This window comes from Carex rostrata, chromosome 35 (genome assembly GCF_964058835.1).
Source record: "Carex rostrata chromosome 35, lpCarRost1.2, whole genome shotgun sequence".
Classification (NCBI taxonomy): domain Eukaryota; kingdom Viridiplantae; phylum Streptophyta; class Magnoliopsida; order Poales; family Cyperaceae; genus Carex; species Carex rostrata.
Window position 1 is genome coordinate 435301 of NC_135952.1, and position 25748 is coordinate 461048.

A 25748-nucleotide genomic window follows, 5' to 3' on the forward strand; every position below is an offset into this window, starting at 1 on the left:
GCTTATTGCGTAGACAATTTTAAAATTCGTGTAAATCAAGTTCACACGAATCTCAATGTAAGATCTAACGGCTCCGATTGAACATCACATTAAATTTAGTCCGACCCATCAAACCGTCTTTTACACCTGTAAGAGCTAAAGTGATCAATATTTTGTATCTTCAAACTAAAAACAAGCATATGATTCTATATATTTATTTCCTTTCTTATGTTTAATTATCTCTTGGATTGTGATATTAATTTGGTCCTGGACGACAAAATTGTAGTTGGTACCGAACCTGGAGCAGGTGGGTACCAACCAGATATCAATTCCAATTTTAAATTTAATGAACCGTTACTTGATTTCAGTGTCCTCTGTTCCTGTGCTCACTTACTGCCCCATTTAGTAAAACAGTATCCAAGGTTTATGTCTTACAATCGGAAACGGGACGTGTCCGATCCACATTGAATTCAAATCGGTTTGATGTCAGTTCAGAACTGTTCGATTTGTTTCATGATTCGTATGCAGCGCTTTAATATTTGTGCGGATCAAGAACAAACAATTACGAAATTATAGACAATTTAGTCCCTCCATAATTGTCATGTTGTAAAGTTTTTGTTTAATTCATAATTGTTCGTTCTAGGGTTGACAAAAATGCTCGTAGTTTATGATTCGAAAAAGTTTGCAATTAACTCGCTCAATTGAAGTTCATTTTAAAATGAATCAAACCAGTTCGGTTCGAAATTGATCTGGCTCAGTCTGAAACCTCCAACTCTTTCGATTCTCCTCTGATTCGCCTCAATTCCAACTATTAACGAACCAAATCAAACTCGAACTCTTCTTTTCAGTTCGAAACCTTGCTTCAATTTCGAATCGACTCAGTTCGAAATTAGTTCGAACTCAAACTTGAACCGGTTTAAGTTTGACTCGGTTTGATTCGTTTGCAGCCCTTACTTTGTCCTTCCTTGCCTTAATTTTTATTTATTAGCTAAATAACATTCACAATTAAGTAAATATTTATCTTCTAAAATGCCCTCTTGTAACTTTATTTTATTAATGCATATTTGATTTCCCTTGTCTTAATTTTTATCAATTATCTGTATAATTTCCATAAATAGTACATGATATTTATTTCTAAAATGAGGAAAAAAGTAGCTTTAGAAGGAAATGATTAAAAGTTAAGGGTAAAAATGTCTTTTCCTTCCAAAAGTTTAGCATCTCCCTGATTAGACATGCATATTAGGTAATGTCTCTATATTATATTGTCTATATGAGTGTCCTTGATGTCTAATTGTTTGATTGTCGACTGTATCCAATTACTGTTTTTCATGTAAAAGCATTTGCATAAAATTAGAAGGCATTATTGAATGTACAATTGTACATCTGGCAAAAAAAAAATCACCATAATTCTATTATTTGTTTTTTTTTCTTTCATATTTTTCTCTTAGATGATTGTGCTAATTAATAAAAATAATAAATTATTCTCTATTAAACTAAATTTTATGAGAGAAAATCCAATTAAAAAAAAGTATAGAATGTTTGATTTACTTTAAGACTAGTTCCTACTTTTAAAACATATTTATTAATAAATAAGGTATATAATTAAATTATTTTTATGTATTTGTAAATTTATTTATTATAAAACTCAATAACATGGCATAGTCATCTAATCAAGTGGATATAAAATAATCCAACAAAAAAACGGAGCAATTTTTAAAATTAATTTATAACTTCCATTTAAAAATAAATTTAAAAATGACAAATTTGCACCTCATATCCAAACTCTCTCCATTATTTTTTTTGGTAATTCAATTGCCATTTTAGAGAAAACATGTTGAGGTACGAAAAACAAGGAAGACAAGTAGAAATAATATGAAGAAAATAAATGGCAACGCACATGGGTGCTAACAACAAGGAAAATATATTAATTACGGAGCAGAAAAAAAAAAAAAAAAAGCAAGAAAATAGTAAGCATGTTTGAAAGATTTTACAAGAAGAGCTTCCCCGTAAAGAGAATTTATTTGTTTGTTTTTTTCAAAAAGAATAGATTTATTCAAACATGTGCATTTTCATTGGACTTGATGAGTACATTTAATGTTTCACGCATATATATCATGTTCAAATTTAATATGTTGTAGTGGTCCATTCTGTTCATTTAAATGGTCAACAAGGTTTACACAATCTGTAAGAAAACCGAAATTTGTATTTATACCATTTAAAAAAAAAAAAATACCAAAACACCACAACTTATATTATAGAGAATTTCACATCTATCCGGTTCTTCAAACCAATCTACGGTTCTATTCTTTGGGGACGCATATTGGTTTGAAGGACCGCCAAGCCAATATGCGGTCTTCAAGAATAGAGCTGCAGATTGGTTTGACAGTCTGGGTAGATGTGGAATTCTCTCAAAATTAACGTGTTTGGGTTTAATTTTTTTTATGGTATAATTAAAAAATTCGGGTAAGAAAACAGTTAACAAAGATTAAAAAAAAATAGTGGAAAAGAGAGGAGAAAATTATAGCGTGTTTTTAATTTCATCAAGTTTATTTGTGAACTTAATTCTAAAATTTATTGGATTGACTTCAAACAATGAATTTATACCATTGAAATTAATCTATCTTATGACTTATGAGTTATGAGTCTATATATGAACATTTTAATTTTTCGAATTAAATTTGTATAGAGTTATGTGGTGAAAAAAATATTTAAAAAATAAATGCATTAAAATTAATTTATAAACATTCTAATTCTGACCGCTTGAATTTATACTAAATTAATTCAAAATTTTAAAATTTTTGCTGAAGACACATCACTCGTAAGACAAATAGTTAGATTTCAATAGTTGGGATTCATCGTTTAAAGCCAACTTATCTGATTTTTCAGTTTCAATCTAGTCTTAGATTCAAATCCGAATCGAAATTAAAATCTATTTGAATCCGTTTAAATTAGATATGATATGATTTAGAAAATATAATAAATTTAAGAGTTAGGCTGGGGTGCTATGGATAGCATAATGGCCTCTATGCTACGGCTCAATATTCGAGTTTTCAAAATCCAAACGGTTGATCCGAACCGTTCATCTTATTCTCCATATTAATATCTGCTTGGAGACCAAATTTTATAATTTTATGAATTTTTTTATTATTTATTAAGCCACTTTGAAAATCGCTAATCCAACGGTTTTACTGTTTTGTGCAGCCACCGTTGGATCAACAATTTTGTAAAATACTTAATAAATAGTAAAAAAATTCAGAAAAATGTAAAATTTGGTCTCCAAGCAGATATTAATATGGAGAATAAGATGAACGATTCGAATCGACCGTTTGAATTTTGAAAACTCGAATATTGAGCCGTAGCATAGAGGCCACTATGCTATCCATAGCACCCCAGCCTAACTCTAAATTTAACTATGAATACAGTTATAAAACTGACATTTTTATGTTTGGTGAAATTGGATTTTGATAATGTGCAATTTTTATGTTGTTGTTTTTGTTGTCTAGCTAGTTGGGATAATATTTTTGTTCTCTATGGAGGCCATATTTTGTTTTCTAGTATAAACTCTAATTTATTTATATTTTGTCTTCTAGTTGTAACACTGATTAGTTATACATTAATGTTACACACCAAGAAGACTAGCCAATTTATTTCAGGGGTGGGCAATCATCTATCTCTGAAAATTGAATTTTTTTTATCGACTATAATAATTCAACCTTTTGTCTGCTTCTAATTTATCTTCTACCTTCCTTTGTTTTAGCCCACAAAGCAGCCCATTATAAAAAACAACCCAATTCTTATTATTTTGCGCTATAGGAGCAGTAGCAGCGTATTTGAAAAAAATCACAGCGATTATGCTTGCTCGCTGATTTGCCTCTGTTGAATTCTTTTGTCCACCCCTAACTCAGATCCTAGCTCCGCCATTGAGCATGTTATCTAATAAATTAGCATACTTGATCAAGAGATTGATTTGATTTAATCTACTAAAATTATATTATTTTCGATTTATTATTGCTAGAATTATCTATACTTTGCTCAAATAAAATGATTATTTCAAAATAAGTTCAAATTTCATAATTAAATTTTTTTAGTACGACAATCTTACTACCCATTGTAATCCTATATAATAAAAATTATATGATTAAATACATGACAATTTTTAGGGAAAAGCATATATTTTATTGTAAATGGAGAGAGAGAGAATAAATAAATAAATATGAGTTATCCAATCATAATAATTAAAATAAAGAATATAACTAGACATATGAAGATGTTGCGATCACGTGACAAATGTAAAAACTAAAAAAAGTCTTAAAAAAATTAACTCTTTTTATGATGAATAGTTTCACGTTAGAAAAATATAAAATTTTGTTCGTATTATACTTTATTTTATTATAATAACTATAAGCAAAAAAAAAAAATCCATATCGTATTCACAACGTGAGCTAAAAGTTCACCACATTTTATTTTTATCTATTTAACCCATATCGTGGCATTTATTTTTGGTTAATAGAAAATATTATTTTAACCATAAAAAATAATTTTTGGCTTGTTTAATCTGTAGGCTGTTCAGAGTTAAATAATTTGTTTTTTAGAATTAGCAACAATTTGATTATACAAAAATTTATATTTAATTTTTAAATCCAAATATATACAAATTTATTATGTAAATTGTTCAGAATTAGATAAAAATTTCTCTAAAATTGACAACAATCTAATTATACACAAACTTATATCTTATTTCTAAAATTTAGAGATAAATATCAACCGGATTATACATGGAGCCATATCCGGTTTTTTTTAAAAAAAAAGTAGACAACCGATTTTATGTGGCTCTGTCACCGCAGTCAAGTCCGATCACCCTTATCCTCCCCTCTCTTTTATGTTACTATGTAAGTATGTTTCGGCCATAGTGACAAATGAATTATTTAGGTTGCTTTCGGCGAGATTAAAAATTTGTAATTCGGGAATAATTCGGGTGTAATTCGGGAATGATTTGAAATTATCCGGATCAACAATCTCAGTCTTGCAAGGGAGCAAAAAAATAATTGTTCTGGGAAAAAATTCGGAAAAAATTAATGAATAATTCGGGAAATTCGGGAAAAGTTCATAAAATTCGGGAATTATTCAGGTTTAATTCGGTCAAAGTTCGGTCAACTGAATAATTCGGCATTCGGTTCGGCATCACTCCAAAAAAGAATTATTCGGGTATAATTTGGGTATCTTGTCACTGTACTATCGGCTGGTTAGCTGAGGAATCCTGCACGCGTGATAGTTTTGTAAAGGCCGCAGAAAATCCCCAATACAGCCAAATTAGCAAATCCCAGTAAAAGCCAATGGCATAACACAACCTTTTCCAGAAAGTCCTTTGTCTTTGACTATGTCACCAGACTCACCACTCACCATTGACCAACCATGTTTTGCAATTCTTTTAAGATATTTTAAAAAAACATTACCAGTAACCTCTGTTATTCATGCAATTTTTTCTTTTTTTTAAATCTCTAAAGATCATCATTGTCTAACACACTAAAACATCAAAATGATTTGACTAGTATCTTATCAGGTATTAAAGTGAGACTCATAATTTTACGGTTCAGATTTATTCTCAGTTAGACTTAACTCAATTCGATGTCTACTGAAAATGTAGGGACTCTCTTTAAGATGTGCTCTACAAATGCAGTGCTCATAGGAAGGGGAAGGAAGAGCTCGAGCGCTGTTTTTCTCACTACAGTAAATCCTACACTCTGATTTGAGGGTTACGAATTTTGGAGCTTTGCACAGCGGCTTACCCTCGCCACAGTAGCGCGTTCCTCCCCTTCCCTCTCTGATTACTTTCCTCTGGAGCAAGGTCACGACGTGGGCCGACCGCGTTCTTCTCTTCTTCCCCTTCGTTCCCGTTCCTTCCCTTTAATGAAGAAATTTCTACCCCCCGTCTGTAGCATGGCCTTAAGATTTGTGCCAGGTTAAAAGAACAGTCCGAATCTACTAATTTTAATAGATTATTTTTTACAGTACCGGAGATGATCCGAATTCAAAATGTAATGCCCCATATTTTAATTATTTGTTGATATATATTTTTAAAAAACCTAATTACTTCAAAACCAAGCATCCAGTTTTCTACTTATTGAGGCACACATGCTTACCAAGTACATATATTAAATTTAACAGTTATAACTTGACCTAAAGCGCCTTTTTAGTGGGGCAATCTTTAAAATTGTACCAATTTGCAATTTCCTAATAACAGAGCACGCGGGTACTCATTGCAAGAGAGTACTATATTTTTCCACTATCCCCGATCAAATCAAACTGTCTCAAAAAAGGTGTCCCGTACTCTGCAGTAACACAAATTTTGAGTTTGAATTTGGACCCTTTAATATTCGTGCCAAAACAATTCTGACGGTATAGATCTAAACTCAAAGATTGAGTTACTGTAGGGGTATGAATTCATCAAAATGTCGGGTAATTATATTAACAGAGTAGTTTTAGTTCAATGCAGCGCATGAAGCGAACAAAGTGCTGTTTTGGTTCTAAAGTTCGTATGCTGCATAAAGTGAGAACTACTCTGTTAAAATATTTACCCAAAATGTCTCGGAAAGATACAAAAAGCAGTTGTGCGCCGCTTAGAAAGAGCGTCTCTTTCTCTCTTTCTTCCCTCAACCAAGAAGCACAAGAGAGATGATTTCACTACAAACCAAAATCTCTCTGTTTTCTGTGTTCTTGTTTTATCTGTTTAATTCTGGTTTGGCAAAAGGGGAAATCGAAATGGGAGATATTGCTAATGAAATCGTAGAATGGCGATCAGCTACAGCGACTTATGTTAAAGAGAATCAGCTCTCTAGTGTTACTGGTACCATTGTACAAGGTTTTCTATGTTTATTTCAATTTTATAAATCTTTTTTTTTTTTACATGCTGAAAACCCAAAATTGTTGCTCCTTTAAAAAAGCAAAAATTCAGTGTACTTGAAGAAGTGGTTGTTCAATGGTTTTATAATAGGAGAGATGAGATTTCAGATTTTTTTTGTTTTTTTTTCTGTAGAAAAAACAACACATTTTCATATGTATGTAATCGAGAAATATCCTGCATTTCTAGTAAGAATGGCAAATGTTACTGGTACACCTTCAAAAAATTTAAAATAAAAAGGAGGAATTTCATCATGTATACCCCTCAAAAACCATGAAATTATGTATTCCCCTCGCCCTCTAAAATTTGTATCATATTTATTTATGTTAAAGAGGTTACATATTTTTTATTTTTGTAATAAAGGGTAAAATGGGAACTTTAAAAATTTTGAGTTTTTGGGTAAATTTTGTGGTTTTTGATATTTAGAAGGGTAAAAGTGTTATTATGAATGTTAGAGGGGCAAATAAGGAATTTCAAAGGTTCTGAGGGGGCATACATAAAATTCACCCCATCCCCCATCCCCCCCCCGCCCCCCCCCCCCACACACACACACACACACACACACAAAAAAAATAAAGGAAGAAAGAAAAAATAAGGAAACCATACTGTAATAGTGTGAATGTGTGATGATTTTTACAGTACACATGTTAGCTAATCTATTCAACAAAATGCCTTGTGCTAAGGTGGTGCATGTGGATATGGAAACTTGGACGAAGCGGGTTACGGGAGAGACACAACTGGGCTGAGCAGTGCCTTGTTTGGTAGAGGCGGTGCTTGTGGAGTATGCTTTGAGATTCGGTGTGTTGACCACATTCACTGGTGCTTACAGGTATGGTTTGTCAGAATCAATAGTGAATTTTTTACTGTCACACCAGTTTTGGATGCTGGAATTTGTATATCCTGCTTGAGCTTAAAGATTTAACAGAGCAGTTTTGGCTTCATGCAGTGCACGAATCATATCCAGTGTAGTTTTGATAATATAATCTGTTCACTGCATGAAGCCAAAATTGCTCTGTTAAGATAGGTTAACAGAACTTCTAATTTAAGGATCTTAACTCCAAAATGCAAAAGAAAGAATTTGAAAAAGGTCATATTAAACCATTACAAAATTTACTTGTATTAAGAACTGAAAAATATAAAAATATAAAAAATAAAGCAACATAAGCTAACTTGAGCATATTTGCAGGGAAGTCCGTCAATTGTTGTCACGGCTACTGATTTCTGTGCACCAAATTGGGCTTTGCCGGATGAAGATGGAGGTTGGTGCAATTTCCCAAGGGAGCACTTTGAGATGTCAGTTGCTGCTTTTGCTGGCATTGCAAAAACAATAGCTGACGTTGTACCTGTTCAATACCGAAGGTACATGATTTGATTCATACTTTCATTCTATGTGCAAAATCTTAATTTTGATGGACTGAGTTTTATTATTCAAAGAGTTCAGATTTAAAGTTTATACCGGAGCGCCTTAAAGGAGTAAACTGGTTATACGCAAATTCCTGCATGTAACCTCAATTAGGGTGTTCATTGGATCTGATTTTTTTGGTTTCCAACCGAACCGTCAATGGTTTGGTTCATTTGAATTTTTGAATTACTTCGGTTTTTTTATAATTGGATCGGTTTAATCTCTCTTAGTTTCGGTTGGACCGATGTATATCTCGATATTTGTTTCTATGATATATATTTGTGTATGTATTGAGTTTTGACCTTTTGCAATTTAATCTTTCTTATTTCGGTTCAACCAAATAAACTGAAATTTACTTCGGTGTTTTTTGGTTCGGTTGTTATTTTGTTGGTTCGGTAAGGTTTATAAGAACCAAATACAATTTTGGTTTGACTATTTTAATTTGATTTTGATCGAACCGACCATATGAACACCCCTAACCTGAATTATTATGAGAAATGTGAAGTTCTGGGGTTTAATAAACAAACTCCAATTATTTTCCCTACATCTTGAAACAATACTAGCTTCTATAGGTAGAGGCCATGAATTACCTTTTTAAGTCATTGTAAATATAGACTACAATCAGAAAATTATTTTCCTCCAATTATTTGAATTTAATCGTTCTTTTAGTTTGTTGAAACTCCATAATAAAAGACTGTTTTGCCCCTATCATATTAATTGTTTGGCCAACCAAACCTCTGATCAGTTCTTGTCTGAAACATACTGTTACGGAATATAATTGCAGGGTAAAATGCCAGAGAACGGGCGGCATGAGGTTCACTGTGACCGGAAGCGCCTATTTTCACCAAGTGTTAATAACCAATGTTGGTTCCGATGGTGAAATTACGGCTGTGAAAGTAAAGGGGTCGAAGACTGGCTGGATCTCAATGGGCAGAAACTGGGGCCAGATATGGCAGTGTGATGCTGACTTGTGGGACCAGCCGCTCTCCTTTGAAGTCACTACCAGAGGTGGTGGAACCGTCACATCTTATCATGTGGCGCCTTCTACTTGGCAATTTCTCCAAACATTCGAGGGAAAACAATTTGTATGATAGTAATAGATGGTAAAACAATTTTTTTCGGGACCCTTGTGAAAATCTCTAAGTGTTGTTCTGTGTACCCTGCAAAAAAATTATTTTTTAGGGACCCTTGTGGAGTATTTTTGAAAATTGTAAATTATCCATGAAAGAAACTTTTTTTTTTTTCTCAAATTTAGGAACCCTAGATTTACTTAGTGAGAATATGTAGTCTCCTATATTTGCTTTCTGTTGAACTTGCAAATAGCAATGCATCAGGACTTCAGGACAAATATGTATAGCGGGCCAAAGCGGAATTTATATTCTATGAGATATCTCAAAAAGTTTTGATTGATTTTTGAAGAATTCAGACCGTTCAGATTTCCAAAGCACGAATCTCAAAGAAACCAATTTTCTATTAATACATCCCTGAGCATCGAAATTGGCACGCACTGTCAACAATTTTAACACTGATTTTAAGATTAAATTAGAAGTTCAGTTATATCAGGCGATATACACCACAGTGATAATTTAATGATTCGGAAAAAGTTCGGTAGTAAAAAAATCATGATTCGGACATAGTTTGAAATTATATATTAAGAGTAAAAAAAAAGAATTGCAAATAATTTGCAATTAAAAAATATTCGGAAAAACAAACCATATTGATATGTCAACAGCTTAAATTCGAATTATTCACAAATCTTGTTACTGTGATGTACACTCGCTCAAGAGAGCCACTGAAAACATAGACATGGTGACGCATGTAATACATGACGAATATAATACCAAATTTTAAAATTGCAAGAACGCATGTTAGATAGGGTTCTTTATGGAAATGATCGTGCAGCAATTACAGTGCTGAATGATGATCCGCACCAGCAATCAGTAGGTCCTCCTTGCAGGACCAGTATCAGTACCTGTTTCATTTAATAAAAGCATGTTCTCAATTTTATTAGTTTATTTATTTTGTTTGTTGATAATCATTATTTTCTTAGGGAACATTTGTCTTTTGTATTTAACTAGTATGGTAGTATATTACACAGTGGCCCACAGTATACTCATATCTTCGATTTTAAGATTTAAACGGTTGATCTCAACCTTCAACAAGTGAAGAAAATGTACTTTCAAAAATAAATTTTACATTTTTTAAGAACCTTTTGCTATTTTTAAGATTATGTAGAAAATCACTTGATTTGAATATCCTGGACCATCCAAAGTATTGAATATCCTGGACCATCCAAAGTAGGGGTGTAAACGGATTGGATAATATCCGATTTCGTCCGAATCCGAATCCGGAAAAGTACTTAAATTATCCGATCCGTATCCGTATCCGAGACTATCCATATCCGTATCTGAAAAATTATAACGGATACGCATACGGTAAGGCATTTTACTATCTGTATCCGACCGTTTATACTTTAAACCACAACAAATATGATATATGTTTTTAAATTGATTTATTAAATTGCATATTGTACGAATAATTTATTAAATTGTATATAGATATATATTTTGATGAACAATATAACACTATGACATAATTAGTGACTAATATTTTAACAATATAATAGATGTTTTGTAACTAACAAGCTAATTATGAAAAATATCCGTATCTGTCCGATATCCGATCCGTATCCGTATCCGAAAAATTATAACGGATACGGATACGGTAAGACCACTATCCGATCCGTATCCGATCGTTTACACCCCTAATCCAAAGCAAGTAATTTTCAACCTATCTAAATAAATCTAAAATCTCTACAAAATGTAAATTTTGGCCTACAAATAAATTTTCATATGGAGATTATGTTTGCTGATTCAGATCAAATGTCTGAACTTTAAATTTTGAGATATGGATCCATAATACGGGTAGATCTGTAATATGTGTATTACCATAGCCTCACTCGATATTTTATACGGTTAATCGAGAGCACAGTACAGGTATACAGTGCCTACGATAACCCGTCTTCTACATTGACCAGATTAGCATGTAAATATCTATCCTGCTTTCAGCTCTTTTACCCTCTAATTGAACCAATCTTAGAATGTGCATTGCCCTACCCAACTTTTTCACACACCTCTACTCTAAAGCCTAATAATACATTGTATCGCATAAAGTAAAAGAGAAATAAGTTACACTTGTCCCCTCCTACAATCTGATAAATTTCTGAATCACACGACAGTCTACCATACAAAATTGGCAAGTAGTGTCTGAAAAAAATATATAAACTAGTACAAGGTCACATCATCTGAAGGTGCAGGTCAGCGGCTTGTTGTGCGAGCTCGTTAACCATAGCCTCATCAAAGAATTTGTTTATGCTCACATCCTCACTCATACCCTGTTATAAGATGAGAAGAAAAAAATGAAAAATAATTTAGAAATCCAACCTTATAAAGAGGCCAACATTTAAAGCTAAGAAAATCATGTTCCTTGGCTCTACTGGTATCTCAATTAGGTTTTGCACCACAAACACAGTGCGGCGGTGCGGCCTAAACATTTAATTCTCACTAACAAAAAGAAAACATAATAAATATATCTCCTTTAGTATTTGTACCTACTAGAGTACTATTTCTTTATTAAGTTTCTAAGCAATAATATCCCAACTATTATAGGGGACAGGTGATACTATACTTAAAATAGCCCAATTTATCTAAAAGCAATTACCTTGCGGCGTCTTGTTTTGACCATGAATTCACGCGCCAGATGCTGCATTGGTGCAGGCTCCAGTGGCCGAAGAACAATACTCTTATCAAGTGGGTCACCTGGTACAATAGCCCAGTGGTCGAATACTGATAGACAGAATGCCTGTCCCTGGGTGTGGTATCGAAGATCGGTTTCAAACCCAAAAGATTCTATCACTGGTAAAAATGCCTGAAATCAAAACATAAATTGAACCACCATGAGTTTAATTAAAGAGAAGCACCTCATGCTTTTTTTTTTCCTCTAAAGTTGAAGCTATGAAAAACAGTATGCCATAATTAAACTTGCATCCAAATATCAGAGTGCCCCGTCATCACTAGTTGAGCAAAATAACTAAATAACACTTCTGAAATAAATATACTCTCACCTTGATAATATATATGGGTGTGCCAGGCTTCGGTATATCTGCAGTAACATGCCCACGCCTTTTAGACAATACCGTATATATTGCAGAGACACAATCAATTGGAGTTTGGATCTGTAAAATCCCGTTATGAAAAAATGTAAAATAGCCATCAAGTACCAAAATATTAGAAATAATTTTCATGTAGACCCCTACTCTCCCAAGCAACTGCACGAAATATAATTATAATTGAAGAGAACCAGATCAAAGACAGAAGCCTCAGTCAGTCAAAAAGTGGAAACTCACCTTTCTTTTTTTAAATCTTCTTAACGTTTATTTGTATAATGTTTCAAATTGATTGATCTTTTCTTCCAATAAATGAACAGTGAACTAAATTTTCTTTAACAGACCAAAATGCCTAGGTAAGCCAAGTAAATGCTAGTGTCAAGAAGGTCAACAGGGTGGATCTTAAGGTAGTATAGGTGGTGCTTAGGAAACCCCCATGATTTTAAAATTTTCATCATGTGTATAGAAATTTAATTGAAATTTCGTTTAGTTTTTTTTAGTTTTTATATAATACAGCCCCCCTCATAAAATATCAAATGTGCGGAGATTTGGGTAAATCCCAGTGACAACACATTATGCATTTTTACGTTTCATCCCCCCAATCTAAATTTTCTATTTCAGCCCCTGAAGGTCAATAGTTCCAAGTTTCAACAAATACATTGGGTATTGCAGAATTAGATTATAAGTTATACAAGAATAATGATAAAAGATTAACAAACCTCAATGTAATAAACAGGCTCCATAAGCCGTGGATTGGCCATTAGAAAAGCAGAATAGACAACACGGCGTGCAGTGGGTATGATCTGGCCACCTCCTCTGTGCAATGGCTCCTGGGCTAATGTAGCATTTAGTATCTTAAACTTCACGTTCCTTATTGGCTCGTCGCACAGAGGACCCTCTCTCGCGCCCCACTGGAATCTGTCAGATTAGCAACAAAACAAGGTTAACAAAATAAGAGAAAATAAACTACTGCGACATAGGCACTTCAAATAAATGGAGCTTAATTTATTTTTATTCAGACAGTTATTGCAAAAAAAAAAAATAATAATAAATAATAACTTTTTGCCAATAGATGTTTTGGTATGAAATGACACTTCACTAAAATATCAGGGAGGCAGTTTTTTACTTTTGATAAACATTACCAAATAGGTTAATTTTATGAAAGTTGACTATGACTTCCGATATCTGCAATAACCCAAGTGTTTGAAAAACAGATTTGGCAGCAACTGGGGTTTATTACAATGCGCCATTAGTTTTCTAAAAGCATCTGTGAAAGAAAATAATCTCACCCCTGAACAATGGAGTCCTTGACTGCACTCAGCAAATGCTTGTCAACCTCACTCGGCAAAGTATCATCCATTAAAATGTTAGGGCCCTGAAAACATTGCACAAAGGCATATTAATATGGATTGCTAACTACTTTGTATACTAATTGATAAGAAAGAACAAGGAGCTTTTCAAGCAAATATTAACAGCCAGGTCTCATTTTATCACAAGAAAAACATGAATTTATCCATACCTGCTTATCAGGTCCAAATGCCCAAATTGACCTTGCCGAGAGCACGTCCCAGTCATACCTCTTCTGGAAGAAGTCACTTATATCTTTCTGCTTCCAGTCAATGCATACTACACTGTTTTCAATATCCTCTGATAACCCTTTCTCTAGAGGCTCTGCTACCTGTATGTATATCTCATATTTTAATAACAATCACAGAGGATAAATGCTGAAATATGGTTAAAAAAAAAGGTATGGGAAAAAAGGCATAGAGATGCACCATGGTAATTTTATTCTTTTTGTTAGGTGTTTCGGCAAAGCACTTCATGGATGACGTATCAACAACTGTTTCGCAGAATGTGACAACAGGATCCGCCACCTGTAATAACAAATATTTAAAAAAAATGCAATAGTTGAAACAAATTTAATCACATCTGCATATTGGTATGACTATTAGGGCCTGTTGGTTATACTGTCCAACCTAATCCAACAAAATCTTCATTTTATGACATTTACGGAAGCACTTTACCCATTTTCTTACTCTAGAGAAATTAACTGTGTAAATTCTGCAGTGGTCACTAGGGGTACTAATCATTTGCCAACAACTACACAACTTAATAATAGTAAAGCATATCAATAAAGTATTAAAATACAAAATAAATAACCACACAAAGAAAATGGACTACAGTGCTGAAGTCTGTAAATTTCAAAATGCTTTGATGATTCATACCAAGAACTTTGATTGGTAAGAAAATTCCAGTCATGGATCAAATTTAATACTATGCTATAGTAATAATAATATAACTTTTACCTTGACTTCAACTTCAGAATATAGCTCTCGAAGATCCCTCATAATAGAATCCAAATAAAGTTCGCCGGTACCAAGTATAGTATGCTCCCCTGACTCCTCAACCTTAGTAACAGCCAATGGATAACTCTTACTTATCTTTCTCAACCCCTCCACCATTTTTGGCAACTCACTAGGATTTAACGGCTCAGCAGCAATTTTCACCACTGGTAATGTGTTAAACTTTAATGGCCTAAATATGTATACATCCTCATGCATGTTCAGGGGGCAAATTGTTGCGGTTTTCATGATAGAGGCATCGACCCCTTCTATTAAAACCCATGACCCAGCAAGGGCTTTGCTAATTGGTATCCGATACCGAGCCTGGTACACCCATAGCTTAGTCACCTCCTTCACAGTCATATCCTCTTCATCATCAGGTGAATAACCTTCGCCGAGAACTCTAACAGTTTGGCCGGTTTGTATAGTACCACTGTAAACCCGGCCAAAAGCATCAAATACGGTACAGTCTGCTTTTGGGTACAACTTGGTGATGTTAACCATTAATGGACCGTTCGGGTCACAAGTTTTCATGGAAAGTCCAACCGATGAGTCAAGCGGGCCTGTGTAAAGATGCTCCACCTTTGTAGAAGCCGCTTGTTTGGCTGATGGTATGTGTCTTACCAGCATGTCGGTAAAACCAGAAGCATTACCAAAAATAGAGCTACATGCAAGCCTAAGAAGCGGCTGAACATTCAGCTTATATGCTGAGTTATTTAATGTGACCCCCAACTCAAAAAGTGTGGTCTCTAGACTTTTCTTGTGTTCTCCTACCACCTGACTATAGATCTTGTAAAGTGGCTCAAGGATGAACTCGACAAATGATCGGTTTGCCCCTTCCTTTGGGGGCTTCTTCCTGAAGGCTCTAGAGTCTGGGTGATAGTAAAGGTCTCCCCAGAGGCGAGATGCAAACTTGTCAGAATCAAAAGCAATCCCATGAAGGCTTACATAGAGCTTGGCAAAAGATTGAAGAGTAAAAGACCAACCGGCACTGCCACTAGCAAAGCAGACATTACCTAAGGCTGGGTCCACAAGCTGAGGCCCACCAACAGATGTGGAGAATGAGGTAATTAAATCATTTATGACCTCTAGTGTGTGACGTAGCTTGAAATAGGCATCATTAGGTGGTAGCTTCAGCTCAGTTATAAGCCTGTCAACCTGAGGCAGGATACAGTATATGCAATTAATTTATAGATAAGTTTGCAAAAAAGCCCTAGAGACTAAAGGCAGTGCAGTAGAAAATTTCTAACGTTTTTCTCGGAAAAATCCAAAAAACCCTATCACTTTATTAAAATCTACAGTTTCAATGTTGAATATAATCCTAAGCAAAATTGCATAGTATCTACCATCTATATTTCAGATAATACCTTAGGCAAACTTGATCTAAACTATAACTATATTATTAAATGTCTAGCTAATCGTGTTAAATAATACAAAAGAACTTTTTAATTTCTCCAACAGTACAAGTGGCAAAATACTGACAAAACAAAGAAGCAACGTTAGTTAAAACCATGAATGAAATGAAACTTTCTCCAACCTGAAAGCTAGAGGATATTTGTATACTCCAAATTTATATCTAGAAAAGGCCACAATGAATTAGAAAACATGTCCATGTGCCATGTGACTGGATATAAAACAGGAAGAATCTAAAAAGAAATAATAGTTAACCTTATTGATCACAACCACAATCGGTAGTCTTTCTTGGATTGCATGGCGTATAGCTCTCTCAGTGTTTACCTAATCAACAAAATGAAAGAAACCAAATATAAAATTCACATGGCAATGTATGTTAAAATAACTAGCTTATGTCTCTGCAACTCGGTACACGCCAGCATAATAATATCAAAAGTAAATCTCGGGGCTTATCAAGCAGCCATTCTAGGCAAATGCAAATCCACAAGAACAGCAAACATGTGTCAGTGGTATTAATATGCATTTTTTTTGTTATTGAATTGTGCATCCAAAACAATTCAGGCTATAATGGCCCCTTATCATGACAAAAAATCTAACGTTTAAGTGCAAAATATTAATTAGGTAGTAAACAAATGAGATTACCATGACGCCCTCAGCAGCATCAACAACAAGCACAGCCCCATCAGCAAGCCTAATCGCTGCAGTCATCTCATCAGAGAAATTGACATGTCCTGGAGTGTCCATGATGTTGCACAGGTAAGATTTCCCTGCACTGTCTTCTAGAACAAGCGACATGGGAACAGCCTTGATTGATACACGCCGCTCCTGCTCATCAACCCGTGTGTCAGTGTACCTGACATGTTTCTCTGACGTGGAGTCGAATGTGTTTATGTCATGCGTCTGCTCCACCAACATGTCCATGAACACTGTCTTCCCTGTTACATTGCAAAATTAATTTTAAAGCAAGTTATGTTTCACCTTTTCAAGTCGATTTGTACTATTCAAAGAAACACCATATACGCATAGAGGGTCCGTTTGGCAAATGCATGGAATAGTGGAAGAGTGGAAAAGGGAAGAGGCTTCTATTCCATACAATTCCAATCATGTTCGGCATGTTTGGAATAGTGGAAGAGTGGAATTGAGCCAATTCCCCCATGAGAAAAAGTCACTCTTTGGTTGCAAGAGGCTATATATGTAAGTTCAAGTCTTTCTCGGTCCCCCCCCCCTAAAAACTTATATAAAAACAAATAAAAGGACAGCTTTTTTCGAAATTTATGCATAATGGGCTCCAAATGAAACAATGGCTACTTTGATTGAACAATTCAATATATGCATGATTAAGGCTTTCTCAGTTTTTCATCCCCACCCCCTCACCCCCACAAATTTTTTTACTGCTAATTACAATAATGGGCTCCAAATGAAACAATGGCTACTTTGATTGAACAATTCAATATATGCATGATTAAGGCTTTCTCAGTTTCTCATCCCCACCCCCACATTTTTTTTTACTGCTAATTACAATATTTTGTCTTTGAAGACAACAAAATCAATTCAAAAAGAAGCAAACCATGCTGGAGTTGGCCAACAAGAGCAACATTCCGAACAAGTGCAGGATTTGAAGCAAGACCAAGTAAAAACTCAGTGGGAATGCGTGCTTTGGGTGCAGTATGACTCTTTGTCTCTAACTTAATATCTCGAATCGGCTTTATAATCGCTTGCTCCAGAGGCAACTCATCTTCATCCATCACTAGGGTTTCAACATCCTCACCGTAAACTTCCTCAGCTGTGGGATAGTACTTCTTATCTTCAGCCAGTACAATTTGGGAAGAAGGAGCAGTGTCCATGTCATCGTCGAGTAAGGCGTTGGAGCGAGGTGGAGGTGGGGACCGGTCGGAGGGGGAGGGCGAAGCCGGTTCGGATCCAGCGTCGGAGTCGGATTCCGCATCCGACTCAAGCTCCGGCCCGATATAGTTGCCGAACTCGTCGTACATAGAGTCATCCATGGCGATGCGTTGAGAGAGGAACTAGTGCCTTCAGTGTTTTCACTGGAGGAATACTAGTAACGCAGCAAAGGGTATAGGGTTTAGTTGCTGCTCGACTGCTCGGGACTCGGGAGAAGGTGGAAGAAGCAGCTGTGCGGTTTGAGGAAATTCATATCCCCTGAGGTAATTTAAAGTTTGATTTCCGATCCGGACCATCCGATCAGAATCCACACGAATCATAAAGAGTAACCCGTTAATTTTAACTAGACAGTAGCCGCAAGATGGTCCAGATCCAAATACAAATTTTAAGTTACTTTAGAGGTTACAGACCCTGCTTTGAGCGGGTTCTAGTCTTCAGGATCCTGATTTTGTGGTTAGTCGAGGTTTAGTTTTTGAAGCATATAATTCGGCCCAAATATCTGGGCCGAAAACCCAAAATAACTGCGTCTGTATTTGCCAGGACAGGCTATCGGCCTGGTTTTGACTACTTTCCTATGGCCCAAAATTCCAATAGCAGCTCGATGCCTTCATATATTGGATTGTCGTTCGCTAAAACAAAAGATATATTTCTCTATACAAGATATCTCAATGAATTTTAGAACTTTATTTTTGTTACCGTCATTTAACTAAGAATTGGGAATCAATATCTAATGTGCTAGATGTTGCTTTCAAAATTCAAATTAACTATATAAACATAAGGCTTTTTATAATAATGGCGAGTGGTTTACGTTGGTGTGTGTGGAATCATAGGAATGAGCTTTTGTTTCTCAAGGAAAATTAAGCATGGAAAAAGCATCTTGTACAAATTTATAATTCCGATTATTGACTGCTTTTATCATTGCTAAATTGTTGATAAAATGCTGAATGCAAATAAATAACATTTTAAACTGAAAGTCTAGCAACGTACTTGATTGTAAAATTAAAATTATGCAACATATATATTGTTAAAATTCAAAATATGAGCAACTTTAATTTCATATTATGAAACAAAATAACATACTGAAATCCAACGTCAAATCCAAGCTGCACACATGTTAAGTATACTAAACAAAGCCAAAAACAAAAGATACCTTCTCAAACATGTCAAACAATCTTACAAGATAATAATCTTTGCTGTTGTCACTAATAGCTCATCCTGATTGTGAACCAGTTCCTCATCCAACTTAACATTCTTCCCCGGGCATATTGTCTTCACTGCTTCAAGGTACTCATCTTGGAATGAAATTTCTCCTTGAAACTCTTCTTCATTCTGCTTTGGTGGCGAAAAATTAAAAGTTAACTAATCAGATGGTAGATAACAGTAACCGAAAGTCTAGCTTGGGTTTACATGAAACAGAGTTATGATACCGAAACCCAAGCATCTTACTAGACCCAGACTGTATCAGCCATTGTTTCATTCATTAATCAAATTAGGAATTCAGGCTCTCCTTAGAATTAACTTGACTAGTTGAAAATCAATCATCAAACCAGCTTATAACTAGGAAATCACTAGAGAGAGAGAGAGAGACTACTTGATAGAAATGCAATGTGAGGTCCTTGAGATTGGATGAATGTTGGAGGAGACAGACCACTAAATCCCAGTCATAATTGAAATCCAATGCTCCAAGCTCCAAGCTCTTTAAGTTTCCTAAGGTTGGACAGTTTGGAATATCTGCTTGCAGCAATTTCTACATAGTATAAAAGAAAAGATTATTAAAAGGGGGAATCTGATTTTCAAATCGGACAAATTATTCAATAAATCAAACTGTTGCAAATCCTACACAACTTTTTATCAATCCTAGGCCCTAGCATCAAAGTAAAAGAAGTTAATTGTCAGATCTGGTACCCTAAAATATATAGCCTACAGATCGATAGCATGTTTGAAGAATCCAACCCAACCAATCGTTATTTTAGTCACTTCCTTATATCTTTTCCTTAATTAACTCATTAACTAACTAATTAATTGATAATGAATTTTTATTTTTGATAATTAGTTTATGTTTCAAGTGATAAAGTCAAAAGTTTTACTTGACAGAAAAGAAAGGAAAATACCATAGTGTCAGGAGATATTATATATAGCTTCAGGCTTGTCACATTTGAAAGGCCACTGAGAAGCCTCAAGTCATCAATGGTATCTTCAAATTCACTATCTTTAAGAAAAATATCAACCATGGTAAGAGATGACATATTCTTCAATGTAATTCCTCCTCCTACCAGTACAGTTTTTTCAATGCTCAGAAACACAACTCCTGGGCAAGAGATCTCCATACCCCCAAAAACGCAATCCTTTAGTACCAACTTCTTCAGCACATTAGAGGAAATCAAATTCATTTCCAAACAACACTGTATCAGAACTAATTCTTCGAGAATAGGACACCCCGATATAAGCATTCTCATTAAATCATCAAGAAGATGCATGCAACCAAGCTCCAGTTTTTTTAGGAAAGGGAGGTTTATTGATCTCGGTTTAACATAATCATCAGATAAAGGATCATAATTTACAAACCACAATGACATGTCCTCTACTGACGTACATGTGCAGATCGAATCAGGCAAGTCAAAAAATGTGCAAGCAACACTGATTTGGATTGACAATACGCGGGGCCTACACTCGACAGCACAACAAAGAAATTCAAATATATGACCAAGACTGTCCTCCCTCTCAGCATTTAACAATGTCAGTTTGAATGTATCCAGGGTTATCTTTTCTCGATGGGAAATGACGCTGCGAACGAATAGTAGAAACTTAGCTTCAAGTTTTCGGTACTCGTTTGTTGTTAGATTATCAACTGGGTCATATAGAAAGATGAGAACTGGCAAAGAAGCCCAAACCTTTATCCATCGTTTGGCCAATATACACGTGCACACAGCCTCTTCGATTGGTAAAAAAGAGAGGATGTGGGTAAGAAGTGGGTCTGGTAAACCACTAATTCTGTCTCTGGCAAAATCTCCACCCTCCATCATTTCCAAGTCATGGAAATTTCAACCAAACACTTTACTTGCACGATATCTGAATTCAAATGTAAGAAAACCACAAACCATCAATAAGTTATCTCAAGCTAAATCAATAGATATATAAACAAATCAAATTGATATGATTCATATCTAAGATATTTTTGAGTAAAAACCAAATAAAAGAGGCCCAGTAAAAAAAATTATAACGACTGTTCCGTACATAAGGTATTAATTATTACCATTTGGAATACCAGCAAGAATTAGTTTTGGAATTATGTAATTAGAAATTTTGATAATAGCCCTATCTATCAGATTTGTCAGATTTGAAGCTAGATCGAACCTCTGTCTTATTATCCTGAAATTCAAGGTATAAAAAATGGAAGTTATTACTAACAACAGAGCCATGGCATGCCTTTTTGTTTTTAAATATAGTGATGACAAAGTCTGCAAACCAGTTTTACATACTATCCAAAACTGGCAAAAGAGAAACAGGATCACACCCTGTGAACACAAAATTCATAATTTGAGATTCCAGGTTTTGTACCAGTAGCAAAAGCAGTGTATCGTCCACTTGGGATTTAAGGTTTTGTACCAGTATCAGTACAAAACTGTTTTCATAGAATATATGTGAAATTTAGGTCAGTACGGAAAGCAAGTCAGGAGTATTTAGTAATATTGAGCACAGAAAACTGTGTACTTCTTCCGACGGAAGAAATAGCTTGAGAGGTGAAGAAACTAAGCTTCAACAATGGCGATTCAAACTTAGAAGTGCCAGACAACTACGATCTACACACTACCATTAATTCTTGAATATATATTCGTAAATCGAACCCTAGCTTGGCAGGAACAAAACCTCAAAGTCGAAGTATAGAGAGAAAAAGAAAGGAAGAGATAAAAAAGAGAAAGAGACCTGATAGAATCGGTGCTCTAATCCGGGAGACGAGCAGAGGAGAAGAGTTCAGAAGGGTTTAGAACTTTAGACGGAGAGAGCAAAGAGAGAGAATTCGTGTCCTCTGCATTAACTCAAGTTTCGAGTTAAGATCTGGACCGTCCGATTGAGATCTGCACTATGATTAAAGGGCCCTGTGAGTTATAAGCGTGGGCCGGATTGGCCTAAAAGCTTCAAAATTACATATTGGCCCCTCTAAACTTTCAAATTACTTTTCACAACCAATATTTTGTAGAATTAAATGATTAACTCACGGGCATCTACGTTGTTAATTTTATTCCGATTTTAATTTTAGGTGGCAATTTCATTTACAATTTCATGAATGTATGATAATTTCATAAATATAATCAGCTTAATTGTATGTTTTTATTCAAGATCTTGTAAAAAATATATTGAAATTTTGTCCAATAGATAATCGCATATTATATTTTTTTTTAAGAGAAAATGAAATCATAAATCTAGTGCTTTATACATCAAAATAACTAGTTTTCCAAAATTAAATTTAGAAATATCCAAGTCGTCCTTAACTTTCTAATTCAAATATTTAATTTAATTTCGTATCTACGTTACTAATTAAGGATGGATCAAAGAAATTAAATAAAAACCCAACTTTTGAACTTTTCTTTTGAGATGCATCTTTTATCTCATTATAGAATTTTCTCTTGTATCTTTCTTTATTAATTAGCTATGTTATTCATTGATTGTGCAAAAAATAGAAAGAGAGAGTATAGTGATAAATTGATGAGTATAAAGAAAAAAAATCTCAATATTTGTGGTCTCAAAAGAGCACCTCCAATTCTACTTGATCTATAATTCGAACTTACATTTATGTGAATTAAGTACCCATTTAACTATAATAATTATGGTTTTAATAAATCTGACATAACATGTCATGGATAAGCCTCTTAAAAAAAAGCATCATGACAATATTATACTTAAAATAGAATAATTTAGTCCAAGTAATGGATGTTAATTTGAAAATATATAATCTAAAAATACACAATGATAATAATTTGGCAGCCTCACCGGCCAAATTTGTCAGTTTAATCAAATTAAAACGCATATTGAGTACCAAAATTAAATATAGCGTGCCAAATTTTAGTAATATAAAGCAAATTTTAGTATAATATCAAGCGGTACAAAAAAATATTATAAATTAATTTTGATACATTCATTTTATCCAATATATATCTTGAAATTTACTTGAGTGTTTAAATCACAACTATATATCATGCGTTTACATATATAGTAGCTAGGTTTGAACGCACAAATTGCTTTTATGGTTTGTGATAAGAACTTTACATAAACACATGCTTTTTTTTATACGTATTGAGACATTCTACGATTGATCAAACTAAGTTAATAACACCAAAAAAGATAAGAAGAAAGGCATAAAACATACAAATATATTATTTACGAACTCATATGTTTAAAAATAGATAAAATTATCAACCATTTGAACATCGAACAGTATTGTGACTATTGTCATTCATTAAAATAATATATAATAAGAAAAGACCAAAAGAATTCCCAAATTAATGCTGTGGCTTTTACGAGCATCTTCATTTCCCCCCCTTTCTTTAACATTTTTTTTTAGTTCTGGTGTAGCTTTGCACCATACAAATGACATACAATATTTGTAGAAAAATCACAAAAGACACTATACAAATAAACTAATATTCTAAAATTTCTCTATATATAATTAATCTTGATGGAAAGGGTGGGGCTATCTAGCTAAAAATATATATAAGCCGATATATAAACTCACTGGATAGAAACAAATGACCAACAGTGAGCATAATTATTCTTTAAAGTTTGCACAACCTCAATTTTATTTGCAAATATTTCGCTATCAATTAATATGCAGATTTTAATGTGGATAATTATTCTTTCAAATAATTAAGTTAGTGACAATGTCTCATTTATAGTTAATTTATTAGAAGATGTTCAATTTTACATTATAAAAGGAGGATATTTCGAATGTTTATACTACAATAGTTAAAATATTTATAATTTGTAAATTCCTAAGCAGAAATTTAATAATTATTTTAAAAATATAGGCACTTGATTAAATATTCTTAATACATGAAATTTCAATAAAAAAAATTAGATAATTTGTATGCTTTATATAATTTCTATAAAAATATATAATTTTCCAAAATAAAATAAAACTGATAAAGCCAATTTTTCTAAAAGAAAATTATGAAATATTATCAAGTAAGAAATAATTTATAATTTAACTTGAACATTGCAAAGTATTATAACTCATTAGAATATTTAAGCAATGATAAATTTATTAATAATATTCTGATCATTTCCTACAAAAATTAACAAGCAGAGTCATTGTCACTGATTGCATGATTTAAAAGAATAGATGATTGTCATAATTAAAAATTGAGGGACCAACTTTCACAAGTTACAAGTTTGAAAACCATAGACATTTTGATTGTATACATTTCATAATTATATTTGCGGATGAAATTTTGTTGACACCAATAGATAGTTTGAAAAAAGGGATGAACCTGTTCTAATTATATTTGCGGATGGAATTTTGTTGATGCCCACAGACAATTTGAAAAAAAGGGATAAACCCGTTTTGTAATACTATGCCAAATACGCAAATGAAGTTAATAACTGTAAGTAATATACGAAATGCTTGAAGATGTTTTTTTCAAAAATTGATAATATTTAACAAGCAAATAATATTTTTTGAATAGATAAACACAGTTTAAATGTAAATTACGACAAACAGATTTTGTGAAAATTTTATTCAATTGAAATGAAGTGTGTATAATGTATAAATATGTGAAAAGCAAGATTTTGTATGAGATTGATTTAATAGAAAATTAATACAAAGTAACGTTTATATTTTTCTTCATTAATATTAGATCTAATTTTCAAATTTGGCAACTTAGAAGGTTAAATTGCAAACTAATAAAATATTTGTTTTTGGTAGGTGAGACCCACAGGACAATCTGTCCTTGTCATTTTTCTCCACAGCCACATACTCTCTCTCTCTCTCTCTCTCTCCTCAACGAGGGTTTTAAGGTTTTGATGTCCGTAAGTATTAAATTCTCTCTTTCCATTTCTCAGCACAAACAGCGTATGACTTTTGGTATACTTTTGTTTCTCTATTTTGTTTTCTACCTAACCGATAAAAAGCTCGCGATCGGTAAGTAATCAAGGCCATGTAGTATTGTTGAACAAATCATGCAATCATCTATTTTCAATTTTTAATTATAATTTTCAACTCCGGCATCCAGTTCAGGCACGCTCTTCGAGAAGATTCCATTTGAATTAAAATATTTGAATTTATCTAATTGGTCCAGTTTGGGTACTTTGAATTTATAATAATTTGCGGTTTGGATAGATTGAAAACTAAGTTTGGACCTCAGATATAATTAGATATTTATATTTAAAGTTGGATATTAATAAAAGCTAGCGGAGTCCATCTGCCACCATCAGATAGGAATCGAACGGACAAAAAAAGAGATATCACTGTAGCAGTACTGTATCGCGACAATAACACTTCAATCCAAAATGAAATATATCTCTCCTCCTTATTAACGAGCTTAATGTCTAGATCCTGCATCCTGATTTACTGTTTTTTTTGTTTATTGAATCTGAGTCATCTAAACCTTTCTTTGATTAAATACATCCTTTATATGTGTAGAAGTTCAAAAT

At 33.7% G+C, this 25748-nt stretch overlaps 3 protein-coding genes across 5 annotated transcripts; 1 reads left to right on the forward strand and 2 right to left on the reverse strand.

Annotated features, from left to right (window-relative positions):
• The first annotated feature begins 6615 nt into the window (after positions 1-6615).
• Positions 6616-9529, forward strand: LOC144549586 (expansin-A16-like). 2 transcript variants are annotated; one of them, XM_078298366.1, is made up of 4 exons: positions 6616-6823; positions 7561-7706; positions 8064-8236; positions 9064-9529. In XM_078298366.1, the coding sequence occupies exons 1-4, from the start codon at positions 6652-6654 to the stop codon at positions 9368-9370; spliced, it is 798 nt and encodes a 265-aa protein (XP_078154492.1). In that variant the 5' UTR covers positions 6616-6651; the 3' UTR covers positions 9371-9529. The 2 variants fall into 2 exon arrangements, with proteins under 2 accessions (XP_078154492.1, XP_078154491.1); XM_078298365.1 differs by having other exon boundaries at positions 6630-6838.
• A 1871-nt stretch (positions 9530-11400) lies between these two features.
• Positions 11401-18359, reverse strand: LOC144549412 (110 kDa U5 small nuclear ribonucleoprotein component CLO-like). Its single transcript, XM_078298139.1, has 11 exons — positions 17767-18359; positions 16842-17134; positions 16455-16523; positions 14751-15944; positions 14220-14318; positions 13964-14122; positions 13734-13819; positions 13164-13362; positions 12403-12513; positions 12000-12206; positions 11401-11673 (listed from the first exon to the last, which is right to left on the reverse strand). The coding sequence occupies exons 1-11, from the start codon at positions 18200-18202 to the stop codon at positions 11575-11577; spliced, it is 2952 nt and encodes a 983-aa protein (XP_078154265.1). The 5' UTR covers positions 18203-18359; the 3' UTR covers positions 11401-11574.
• Positions 18360-19122: 763 nt separating this feature from the next.
• Positions 19123-22160, reverse strand: LOC144549648 (F-box/FBD/LRR-repeat protein At4g00160-like). Of its 2 annotated transcripts, none has more exons than XM_078298419.1 (4): positions 22026-22160; positions 20213-21170; positions 19693-19848; positions 19123-19430 (listed from the first exon to the last, which is right to left on the reverse strand). In XM_078298419.1, exons 2-4 carry the CDS (start codon positions 21122-21124, stop codon positions 19275-19277), a joined length of 1224 nt encoding a protein of 407 aa, XP_078154545.1. In that variant the 5' UTR covers positions 21125-21170; positions 22026-22160; the 3' UTR covers positions 19123-19274. The 2 variants fall into 2 exon arrangements, with proteins under 2 accessions (XP_078154545.1, XP_078154544.1); XM_078298418.1 differs by having other exon boundaries at positions 19123-19433.
• Between the last annotated feature and the right edge of the window lie 3588 nt (positions 22161-25748).